Here is a 12,647-nt window from a genome sequence, read left to right on the forward strand (position 1 = left end):
GCGGGGCATGGCGGGATGGGGCGGGGCACTCACCTCCTTGCAACGTCCACTCGGTGACTTTATGGCTGTAGACGCCCCTTCCGGCCCCGTTGTAGGCGGCGACTTCCATCTCGTAGTTGGTCCAAATGATGAGGTCCTCCAGGAGCAGACTACTTTGATCCGGGTGGCTGATGTTCCGGATCTGACAGTCCACGGGAAGCCCCGACAGGCAGTACCTGGAGCCCAAATCCACCAAATCGCACTCATCGTCTTATAAAATAGTATTGGGATTCATCGAATGTGAGGAAATTCACATCTAGTTAGCGTACGGGTGCTTTTAGTTACGAACGTAGCTGCGAAATGAACGGACAAGTCGTTGCGGCAGACAAAGACGGCACAAAGGGGGCGCCGACACGTGCCCAAAGGAGTCGGGGGAATGGAATTGTCTACCCCGCGGGTTATCATCCCATGGTTGCCATGGTGACGCTACCTGATGACGTAGCCCTGGAGGGGGCCGTTCTGGTGGCTCTCGGGAGGCGGCTGCCACTGGATCATGATGGACTGATTGGTGCGTCCGCTGGCCATCACCGTCTGCGGGGGGGCGCTGGGGGGCTCCTCCGGAAGGGTCAAACTAGGGGGAAAAAAAGGGTAAATATGAGGTGAAATGACAAATTCCAATGATTCTATTAGCATCAAATAACAATAATAGATGATGCTAGAAATGAAGACCAACACAAAAACCTTGCACATTTTGCGCCATTTTTTTAACCAAATGTGCTTTTATTCGTGACTTTATTCATTGATGATGTGTTTTTATGGATTACTTTATTCCTTGATAACGCAAGAATGAATGAAGGGATGATTAGTAAACGTGCAGGAAGAAAGTTCATGTCATTTTCCAAATTGGCTTTTTTATATATAAATGTTTTATCCAATGAACCGTTTTGCCATTGTTGATTCTAATTAAATAGAAAACTCTGAAGATCAGAAGGGCTATGCAAATGGAACACCCGCTATTTCCATTTGATTTAGTGTCTCATTACATTTTCCACCTTAACTCAACGACATCAAAGATGGCGTGTCCAGTTATTAAAAGCCTCTTTGAGGGCGACTGATAGAATAATTCCTTCTAATAGATTAGCAAATCAGAACAAAAAGGAAGGATGGACAGATTCCTACGGATTTGCGCCCCCTCCCCAACCATATTTCATTATACTTATCACCTGAAAACATCTTTTTTTGCAGATGGTTATCAAGCTAGCGGCAAAATGAAAAACGGAGACACACGATAGTGAGACTGGACGGACGCCATCCGTCTGGACTTTTTGAAGTCAATTCAAGATGTCATCTTGATATTTCCTCCCTCCCTCGCCGAAGCTCCGCTAGGCTTTGGGGATCAAAACATAGCCCAAAAAAGCTCAGCGGCTGCCTGACTTTTGCGGTGGACTCAAACCCGCGCTTTCAATTGGTTCGTGCCAGGGAAGGCAGGAGTCCGACGGGTACGCTAGCCAGGTACCGCATTTGGGGAGGGCCTTTCATGCGGGACAAGGTGGTGCAAATGCTACCTTAGTTTACAAAATCTTCCAACACTAAGCTCCTCCACCACTGCAAGATTTTGGCCAAAAAAATTCCAACAGATCCACAAGTGCTGGCTCTAGAGGTGACTGTGTAGTTCCCTTCAAAAAGAATGCTAAATTAGCCAAAACACATTCTCTCTTCATACCTGGAAGTCAATAGCAATTAGCATATGTCAACTCCCGTCTCTGAACCTCTTGACCAATCATCTTAAAGCCTGTTAGACCAACAAAATGGCCGTCACAAAGTTGTCTAAAACTGTGCTACTTGTGTGTGTGTCATCGTTGACCTTCAACCTGCACAAGTGACTAAAAATGGAAATTAGCCCTTGGCTATAATCTTACATATAAATGTTCATTAACATGAATATAAATACAGTCTACTTACGAATGGCTCTAGGTACAAAAGTTTCAGGTTACACATTTTTTTTTATAACCAAATGAGTGACTCAAGATAAGAAAAAGATCCAAGTTATTAAATCCCCCCAAAAGTAAATGTATTTCCTTATCCATTATTTTATTTTGAATTACCCTTAAGCGATTAAAAACTACAAATGCAACCTGGCACATATTTTCACATGCACACACAGGGCACACGTAAAAGTCTAAAATGTACTACAAAGTGGACGGCTTTCGGCCCTGGTAGAACGGGCTCTTGCGGCCATCTGGTGCACAAACACGGGTATTACATCTATAACGGCCGCGCAGGGAGATATTTCAGCGGCGCAGGGCACATTTTCATATGCTTTATTTATTTTAAGACATTAATAAATCATTTCCTCATAATTTTCTCTCATTTTTGTGTGTTTCCTTAAATATTTCATATACAATTGGGACACTTTGACCAATTTTAAATAGTTTAGTTGGTAGTTTTGTGAGGACCGTGGAACGAATGATTGAATTTACATATAAAGTACACCTCTACTTACAAAATGTTCAAGTTACGAAAAAAGACGCCACTCACCGCTCGCTCTCTTTGCTGAACTGGCCCCGCCCCACGTCGTTGACGGCGCACAGGCGGAACTGGTAGGAACGGGCCGGGATGAGTCCGCCCACCGACACGCCGTTGGACTCGGGGTCGATGTTGGCGAGGAGCACCGTCCACGGGGCATCTGGTGGGGGAAAAAAACGAATGCTGGCGTGATTGATTCGGCGGCGAATGACTCGTCGGCGGGAAGCCGGTTTTGGGTCTCGGGTCTGGGGTCTCGCTCACTGTTCTCGGACACCTCCAGGATGTAACGGATGAGCGGGCTGTTGCCGTCGAAGGCCTGCGCATACGTCAGGTTGATGGCGCGCTTCTCCGTTCGGCTCAGCACGGCCACGGGGTTCTCGGGCGCGTGGGGGAGTTGCCTGCAGACGCAAAAAGGGCGGGGCTAAACATCTCTTCCATGTACTTCCTATCTCTTGAAGCTCCACTAATGAGGAGAAATATTGTAACTCAATTCAGGAGGAGAAGGAGAAATTACTCATGTGTGTGTGTGTGTGTGAGGTAGCTTAACATAGTATAAGAACATAATTAGAGATATTATATTTTGTTTCCTATGTTTTGCGCCCAAAAAGACCCAATTATTTCAAACAGGTAGCATAAAGCACATCAACAAAAACAACAGCGATACTTGTAACTGAAAAAAAGGGATCAAAATCATTTAAGATCATTTTTAAATGGAAGTTATACAAAATTCATATATATGAATACACTATATTAAAGGACATACCGAATATACTTTTTCTATGTTGCTACTTGATGACCGAAGAGGACGTCTTATTAAATTTGTATCTAATTACATCATCTCAAATAAGCACAGTTTTTGCCAAATTGGATTCAAACGCAAAAACTTTCCAATCCAAACAATATTTTCATATTTAGACCGACTACATTAAATCAGTAACTCCGCCGCTTTGTTCATAAGGACATAACTCCCTTCTAAATGAATTATATTTTTTTTAAAAATATCCCATCTGCGTCAAGGCTTTATCTACACTCCATTTCCCAAACGCCTGCTTTAATATGAAATCAAATCAAATTCAAATTGTACATTCGCTAGCGATTAGAGGCTAATATATTGAAAATCAGCCTCACTTTCACGCGTCTCATCAACTCTTAATTTCTGGGATTAAAATCCCTCCCTCCGAGGCGCCGTCCCATCTCCCAAGCCCCGCCCCTCCGCCATTTCCCACCTGACTCGGAGGTGGGCGCTGCGGGAGTCGTTGCCGCCCACGGAGGTGACGCGGCAGGTGTACGTGCCGATGTCGCCCGACCACGTCTGCGAGATGTGGAGGGTGCCCTCGGCGTCCAGTCGCAGACGCGGCGAGGCCTTGGCGTCCAGCGCTTGGCCGGTCTTCTCCCACACGTAGCTGATAAATAATAAATAATTAATTTCACGCTTGCCACAATGTGGATTTGTCAGTGGAAAGAAAAAAAAAATCAACAAAAGATGTCGGGAATTCATCATTTCAGTCAAGAATAGAATGAAAATGTGGATCGTGATGTTTGCAAACTGACAGATTCATAAAAAGGCCATTTATTGTCTTCCTGTTCATAGTGCGTTCAACTCAAATGCGTTCGAGGCTGATTGGACACTAAAGCAGTGGTGTCAAACTCATTTTTTGTCGCGGGCCACGTGGTAGTTTCGATTACATTCGGAGGTCCGTTATGTCTTCCAACTAGGCTGCCAAAATTAATCGATTAATAAATTGACAGCTTTCTTGATCGTGCTAATCGATAGATCATTTTGGGACATTCAAATTAGTACAAATTGTTTGCAATTATTGATTTAAAATGAGGAAACACGGGAAATAATCTACAATCTTCATTTGAATTTTATCATAAAGCAGAAAGTTGGCACTTATCATTTACTTTCTTGGGCCGCACAAAATGATGCGGTGGGCCAGATTTGGCCCACAGGCCGCCACTTTGACAAGTGTTTTAGATGAATATTAAGTGTATTTTTTTTCACTTTTTGCAGTTGCAGGACATTTTCTCTTTTTTTCATTTCCATTCAGATAAAAAATTGGGAAAAAATGAATGCGCAAAAAATACATTTAAAATGAAATGAAACATTTAAATGCGATTTTTTTTTAAATTTGGAAACGCATTTTGTGCACATTTTGGGGGTGACCCTGCCAAAAAAGGCCCCCCTCCTGACTGTTGTTACCCCTCGTGTGCTCTTAAGTCAGGGTGTCCCCCGCCTCTGGCCCAAAGTCAGCTGGGATGGGCTCCAGCACCCCCCGCGACCCAAAAACACTTCAGAAAATGAACCAATGAATGAAAAAACTGCCAAAATGCTACTTATAATCCAGTGCGACATACATATTTTTTCCCTTTTCATCATGCATTGTTTCACTGGCACGACTTATACTCAGGTACGACTTCTCCTCCCCTAAAAATACGGTACGTACATTAATAATAGCAACAAACGGACCATTTTTTAAAGTTAAGCTTATTTATTTCCTAACAGTGTGCGACAGTACTGAGGCGCCTCTCATTAAAATGTATGCAAACTTATCCCACCCCGCCGCCCACCCCACGTGCATACGCGGGGGAAGGAGGCCGACCGACGCAGTGATTAAATGTGACTGTTGGGGCTCTCCAGCTAATCTCCTCAGCGTTGCGTTTAATTAAAGGCGCCGTCTGAAGTTATTACCCTGTTTACATATTCTTGTGTTTACCACCACCGCGCGATCGATGCCGCACGGCCCACGGGTGACAGAATCTCTAATCATGGGGCTCCGTCGGCGCCTCCTCGCCCCGCGTCGCGCGACGCCGGCGTCCCGCGGGAGGTCGCCGGAGGGCGGGTGGGCGGCGGCTAATTGGCAAATTGTGACGATGAGACGCGGCGGTTTTCGCACGCTTACCTGACGCTGACGCTGGGGTCGTGGGTGACGCCGCAGGTCATGACTGCTTTGGTGCCCTTGATGACGCTCTGGTCTTGGGGGGGCTTGGTGATGCGGGTGCGGGCTAAAAGAGGGAGGAGTTAAGGACAAGGTTATTGAGTCGGACTGAAACGCCCTCCTCTTACGTTTAGATAAGTCCATATCAATTTGGATAACTTGACTTTGTTTTTCAGAGTAACCAATGAAAGGAAGAGTCAAATACACAATATTTAGTACAGTAATACCTCGACACAGGAGTACCCCGACATAAAATTTCGGGCAAATATTAATCTTGAGATACGAGACAAATTTTGATATACGAGCATACAGCGGACGTGAGAGGCTGCTCATAAGAACATCATGGCCACTGTCTTTCTGGTCGCAACTCAATTTTTTCAGTGTTTTTTCCCCCGTTAGTCAGTGCGTATGGCGGAGCTTGATCGCTAATACGAGAGGAGTATATACTACTTCTCGTTGGCAAGTGGTCGTACGTTATCCTATTGTGAGGACATTTGTGTGCATCATTTTGGGAATATTTTGAAGGGAAGACAACAACTCTCGATAGGTTGCATCTGAAAGTCAGGGTGGAGGCGGGGCCAATAGAGCCAACCCGGGAGAAGAAAGGTATCAAAATGTCAAACAAAATTAGAATTAAGTTTAGTGTAAGGTTAGATTAAATTTATTTTTGAGTGTGTCTGCATCGTAATCCAAGTTCATTAAAATTTTTCATGTTACGAGCGCGTTGCCGTGCAAAAAGTCTCCCCCGGCGAAGGACACGTGGCTCACCCCACACCAGCAGGTCGGCAGAAGCTTCATCGATGCCTCTGGAGTTGCTGGCCATGCAGGTGTACGTCCCCGCGTCGGATAAGTGGGAGGGGCTTATCAGCAAGCTGCCGGACTCCAGAAGCGTGAACCTGGGTAGCTGCACCGAGCCGCTGGCTAGCACGCGCTCGCCTGCGAAAAAAGCAAGTTAGTGGTCACGGTCACGCTTCATCTAAATCACATGTGTCAAAGTGGCGGCCCGGGGGCCACATCTGGCCCGCCGCATCATTTTGTGTGGCCCGAGAAAGTAAATCATGAGTGCCGACTTTCTGTTTTAGGATCAAATTAAAATGAAGAGTGTAGATGTATATTAAATTTCCTGATTTCCCCCCTTTTAAATCAATAATTGTCATTTTTTAATCCATTTTTTCTGTGTTTTTAGTTCAAAAATCATTTTGTAAAATCAAGAAAAATATATGAAAAAAAGCTAAAATAAAAATTGTTTTAGATCTATAAAAAACGGAATATTCAGGGCTTTTAATCCAGTTCTTTTAATCAATTTATAAAAAAAAAATCTCAATATTATATCTAAAATGGTCCGGCCCACGTGAAATTAAGTTGAGGTTAAAGCGGCCCGCGAACCAACCCGAGTCTGACACCCCAGATCTAAATGGACGTCAATGGCCGTCTAAATCAAGCGGGACGGGCGCACCTTTCTGCCAGGTGATGGCCGGCCGGGGGGCGCCGGACGTCTCGCAGTGGAGGATGACGGACATGCTGTCGATCACGGCGCTGTCGGCGGGGCCCGCCGTGATGTTGGGGGCGATGCCTGACGACGGGTCACAAACGTTTGACGGGGTGACGGAGAGGCGAGCGCGGAAAGACGGAAATGAAATGCATTTTTCATTTTCGGTACTGACTGGTGACGGCCAGGTACGTGTTGGTCTGGATTTCTCCGGCCAGATTGCGAGCGAAGCACTGGAACATCCCCGTGTCGTCGGGTAGAAGGCCGTTGATCTGGAGGCTGCCTCCCGCTACAATTTTGTAGCGGGGGATCTTCACCGTGCTGATGGCGGTGGCGTCCTTGTACCACACGATGTCCGGTGGAGGTGTCCCTGCGCATACGAACACGTGAGCGGAAAATACGGCCTCGATTGTTTGTTATCCGACTAAAAAAAAAGTCTTCTCTAAACTTCAAAAAGTGATTTAGGTGATTATTTTTGGGGCAATTTTACAGTAATCCCTCGAATATCGCGGTTAATGTAAACCAGACATGGCCGCAATAATCCAAAAATCGCCAAGTAGGGTCACCCCTATTATAACTTTTTTTTTTCAGTGCTGAGTTTCATTGTGTATTTTCATATTTTTATGAACTTCCCCCAAAAAAGATTAATAGCGGAAAAATTGTGAAATAGTGAATTCGCGATAATCGAGGGATTACTGTAATCTCATTTTTTGGATTATAAAGTATTCCACAACTCTAAATTTCACCCCAAAAATGTTTTTTTGTTTTGTTTTGCACATAAGATGCCTGCACTGGACCATAAACCACAGGTGTCCACATTGAATTATGGGATATTTCCCCCAAAAGACATGAGGCTGACCAATCGGTAACAATCCACAGGTATCCCGCCAAGGACTATAAAGCGCAGGGTTGACCTCGTAAAAAAATGGTTTCCAGTCGACAAAAGACAGAAAATGTAAAGGCGACAAACCTCGAGCCTGACACGGGATGTCCACCACTTTCTCCATCTCGGCGGTGATGTGAGTGGGCGGTTCTTTCACGAACAGAGGATATTCTGGAATAAAAGCGGCAAAATACGGTCATTTTCCGGAGGACCTCCCTCCCATTCCCATCGAAGTGGAACCCACCGAGCACGTGCAGAAAGGCGCCGGCGGTGACCGGGCGCACGGTGCCGCCAACGCGGAGCGCCGCCTCGCATTCGTAGTAGCCGCCGTCGGCGAGCGTCGGCTGGCTGATGATGAGCCGTCGGCCGAAATCTCGGATTCCGGCGTGGACCGCCACGCCGTCCTTCCGCCAGGTGAGGCTCATCTTTACCAAAGGCCTGATGGAGACGCAAACGAACGGTTTGAATCGGTACAGATGCAAAAGGGCTCCGTTTCAATAATAAAATATCTGTTGGAAACGCGACAAATAATGTGATAATAATCGCGTATCTCGAGTCACTCATTTGCATACAAAAAAATTGTAACCTGAAAATGTCACAACCAGATGTATTCGTAAGTAGAGGTATGACTATGTCATCAAAATACTGGGCTTTCAAAGCATAACAAGCTACTATATAGCTCTTAACCTACAGGCAACAAAATCTGCCACAATATTTTCAAAATAAAATAACAGCTATGGCAATGCATTTACTTTTTGGGGGATTTTGTAACTTGGATCTTTTTCGTATCTCGAGTCACTCATTTGCATACAAAAAAATCGTAACCTGAAAATTTCGTAACCTGAAAATTTTGTAACCTGAAAATTTCGTAACCGGAAAATTTCATAACCTGAAAATTTTGTAACTGGAAATTTTTGTAACTAGAGGCATTAGTAAGTAGAGGTATGACCGAATGTCATCAAAATACTGGGAGTTCAAAGCATAAGCTACTATATAGCTCCTAACCTACAGGCAACAAAATCTGCGACAATATTTTCAAAATAAAATAACAGGTAAGGAAATGCATTTACTTTTTGGGGGACTTTGTAACTTGGATCTTTTTCGTATCCCGAGTCACTCATTTGCATACAAAAAAATTCGTAACCTGAAAATTTTGTAACTAGAGGCATTTGTAAGTACAGGTATGACTGTATGTCATCAAAATACTGTGTGTTTAAAGCATAATAAGCTACTTACTATATAGCTCCTAACCTACAGGAAACAAAATCCACCACAATATATTCAAAATAAAATAACAGGCAGGGAAATGCATTTCCTTTTTGGGGCATTTTGTAACTTGGATCTTTTTTGTATCTCGAGTCACTCATTTGCATACAAAAAAATCGTAACCTGAAAATTTCGTAACTAGAGGCATTCGCAAGTAGAGGCATTTGTAAGTAGAGGTATGACTGTATATCATCAAAATAGAGTTATGACTCATAACAAAACGATCCGGCTGATTTAAGCGCTACGGCAAAGGAAACTATCCGATAAATGTAAATAATGCGATACCTGGCGTTAGCCACACACTCCAAAATGGCTTCGTTCCTTCCCACGGTGACACTGGTGTTCTTCGGGGGGACGATGATGGTGGGGGCCACGGGGTCGGCGGGTCCTCCCACATCTAAAAAAAAGAAAGAAAAAAAATCCATAAAGCATTCAGCGGGTGAAATTAAAACGCACGAGTGCGCTGGAGCATGACTGGGTACAAGCAGGCTGACATTTAGTCAGTATTCCCAACCGCTATTAGCCAGGCCTGTCTTGACTTCTCACTTTTCCCTCTTCGGCGTTTCCCCGCCTCGACCAGGTGTTGGAAGCCATTATGTGGCATAATTGAGACAAACACACACGGCCATTAAATGCGGCGCCACGACTGGCCGCGCCCCCGACCGACCATCGATTGGCTGCCCTCAATCAGTGATCTCTCTCCCGATCCGCTCTCATTTTCTGAGTTTGCCGGGGACCCCCTCCCGTCGAGGGTGCCTTGGGGGGGGACAGGTTAGCTGTGTGGTTAAAGGGACAGACAACACCTGCTCTGAGTGACTTCCTGAAAGACGATTGGTTCAAGTTTTTGAAAGAAGCAAATGCTTTGTCTTGATCTTGAAATAAAAATGGCGTCTGTTTTTGAATCGAATTGAATGTTTTTATTGTCACTCTACAAGTATAATGAGATTTAAAGCTTCACCACAAAGACTATAAATATGACAACAAACAAACAGACAAATAAATAAACAAAAAATATATATATATCATGACGTCAGTTATACCCATTCGCATTTGGTTAAGGGGTATTAATGATGGCACAAGGAAGGGGGCTTCTGATTGGCTAAAATTGATAAAATGGCTGCCCTCGAATGTCGTGTGGTCACTTCCTGGAAATACTGGCTTTTATTTACATTTTGCTCCACAATTAAAGAGAAAAAACCAAATAAATGCTGTGTTTTTTCAGCTTAGTAAAAACAATAAAGCTGATAAAAGTGTTGTTTGTTACTTTAAAGGCTCTATCAATAATATAATTGAGATTTTAGAAGTGATATTTGGAAATTTGTTATTCGCTGAAAGGAGCTCAGGTTGACGAGTTCAATCCACTTTCGTTAATTCATCGGAATTTCCACGAAAAACTCAAATGTTCATCACGCGGCGCATTTTTTTAACCCCTTGTCGGAGTTATTGCGATTCACGAATTATGTCATCAATACGAGTTCAATCTTTAGGAGCAACAAGCCGCCATTTTGGACACTCTAAAACGCGTACTCGCCTTTCCGTGTTGATTCCAAACCTCAATTTTCTGCAAAATTAAACCTTTGAATTTTTACCGACGAAAACTTTATCGGCATCTGTCGACTAAAACCTTTTGATTTGAACAATTTGAAAAGACCGGAAACCCGACAAAGTAGCAGCCAAAAGTGAAAAATACCACATTTGTTAATTGGCAGATTCCATGACTCGTATCAAACGCGCCTCATTAACGAAGGCCATCTTACAAATTAAGCCCTAACGCGTTCGCGGGCGACACAAACAAAAGCCCCCCCATTGGACTCGGGCTCTTTTTATGGTGACGGGCTGCCCGGGAGTAATGAAGGCGGCGCCGCAGTTCATAAAGTCGCCACGCAGAGGACAGCTCAAGTGTGTAATCTCCTAATTAAATGGGCCACGAGCAGACGTGCCAGGTAAAGTCACCCGCTTGTTTGCGGGTGCCCGTGTCAAAGGGGGCACAGGCCATAATGTTTATCCGCGGCGCCTTTGAGTTACAAGTGTTTTTGTTGCACCAATGGCAGTCGCGTTCGGGCTGCGCGAAATCAACAAATGCAGCAACATAAACAAAAAAAATCAATATATATGCGTACATATGACAAAGTAGCAAAATGACTGCCAGCTTCAAATAAAAATGCATATTTCTCTTTTTTTTTAAATTAGATTTTTTTTCCCCTAAAAAATATATACAATGAAAATAAATGTAGTTAGATTTTGTTGCTTTACGTTTTTATTAAATTCCCAAATGTTAAAAATAAAAAGGGAACAATGAATGTTTTTTTTAAATTTATATTTTTAGTTTTTAAATTAAAAAAGGGAGGAACAGTCATTGTTCCCTTTTTTATTTTACAACATTTGGGGATTTAATAAGAAAAAATAGTTTAAAAAAATATATGTATTTGTTTTCATTGTATATTCATTTATTTTTATGTGGGTGCTTTTTTGTTGTTGTTTTTGTTTGACACACTTTTTTTAATTTAAAAACTGAAAATATAAAAGCAAAAAAAAATGAATAAATGAATTAAATACTGATTTTTTTGCTTTTTTTAAATAAGACAAACAAAAACAACTAAAAATATCACCCACAAAAAAAAAAAAGAATATACAATGAAAACAAATGTTTAAACTACATTTTAATTAAATCCCCAAATGTTATAAAATAAAAAAGGGAACAATGACTGCTCCCCTTCTTTAATTTAAAAAGTGAAAATAGAAAAGGGAAAAATGAATAAATAAATTAAAACTTTTTTTTTTTAAACAAACAAACAAATCACCAACATAAAAAAAGAATCTCCAACCATAACAAGCAGTTAAATAGCACGCTAAAAAAACCCATCACCTGCTGATAAAAGTCATTTTTTTTGGCCGGCGTCGTTTGATCCGCAGCACATTGATAAACGCTCCGAATAAAAGCGTGACCTGGCCACAGTAAAATCTTTTAACAGAAGGCCAACGGCTATAAATCTAATGAAGAGATCAAATAATAGCGGCCTTTTATTGGCGCCGTCTCGCCAGCCGTCGCTTTATCGCGGACGCTCTCACAAAATCTCTTGTAATTTCCATCAACTTTACGACAGACTTCAGTACAGTGCGTTTGGTTTCGTCTTCTATTTAGTAACACGAGGTGCGCTGAATGTTGTCAACAAAAACAGCCCAAAAGCTGTCATAAACAGCCTGCGGTGCTGGAAGAAGCGATATTAAAATTTAGCACCTTCCTCGACAGGAGTTGCCTTCGGAAAGTTGTCATTTTGCAAGAAAATAAATGGAAATATTACCAACAATACCAATAAATGTCATTCGTGTTAAAATACTAGCTTTTGTGCTAGCCTGATTTTAACATTGCAAAAACAGGGCTAATCATAAAATACATGAACTTTTTACAGTTTTCCCCATTTTTGTATGTACACCATATAATTACGTATAATGTGTATAATTATGTCTAATTTTGAAAATTCTAAAAAAAATTCAGGTCTTATTTATTGATGATTTGTGTCTGTTTGTTGTTTTTATTTTTGCACTACGTGGTAAAAGCTTTAAA

At 42.7% G+C, this 12,647-nt stretch overlaps 1 protein-coding gene across 3 annotated transcripts in view; it reads right to left on the reverse strand.

Annotated features, from left to right (window-relative positions):
* Positions 1-12,647, reverse strand: part of LOC144087925 (protein sidekick-2-like) — a 125,742-nt gene that overhangs the window by 26,971 nt on the left and 86,124 nt on the right. For all 3 annotated transcript variants that reach the window (XM_077618049.1, XM_077618050.1, XM_077618051.1), the window contains exons 7-18: positions 9,368-9,479; positions 8,061-8,254; positions 7,904-7,987; positions 7,109-7,303; positions 6,901-7,017; positions 6,213-6,380; positions 5,409-5,511; positions 3,732-3,908; positions 2,767-2,903; positions 2,518-2,665; positions 470-610; positions 34-215 (exon numbers count right to left, since the gene is read on the reverse strand). In XM_077618049.1, the coding sequence (XP_077474175.1) occupies positions 34-215; positions 470-610; positions 2,518-2,665; positions 2,767-2,903; positions 3,732-3,908; positions 5,409-5,511; positions 6,213-6,380; positions 6,901-7,017; positions 7,109-7,303; positions 7,904-7,987; positions 8,061-8,254; positions 9,368-9,479 (1,758 nt within the window). The remainder of the gene's footprint in view (positions 1-33; positions 216-469; positions 611-2,517; positions 2,666-2,766; positions 2,904-3,731; positions 3,909-5,408; positions 5,512-6,212; positions 6,381-6,900; positions 7,018-7,108; positions 7,304-7,903; positions 7,988-8,060; positions 8,255-9,367; positions 9,480-12,647) is intronic.

Source organism: Stigmatopora argus, chromosome 14 (genome assembly GCF_051989625.1).
Source record: "Stigmatopora argus isolate UIUO_Sarg chromosome 14, RoL_Sarg_1.0, whole genome shotgun sequence".
Taxonomy (NCBI): Eukaryota; Metazoa; Chordata; class Actinopteri; order Syngnathiformes; family Syngnathidae; genus Stigmatopora; species Stigmatopora argus.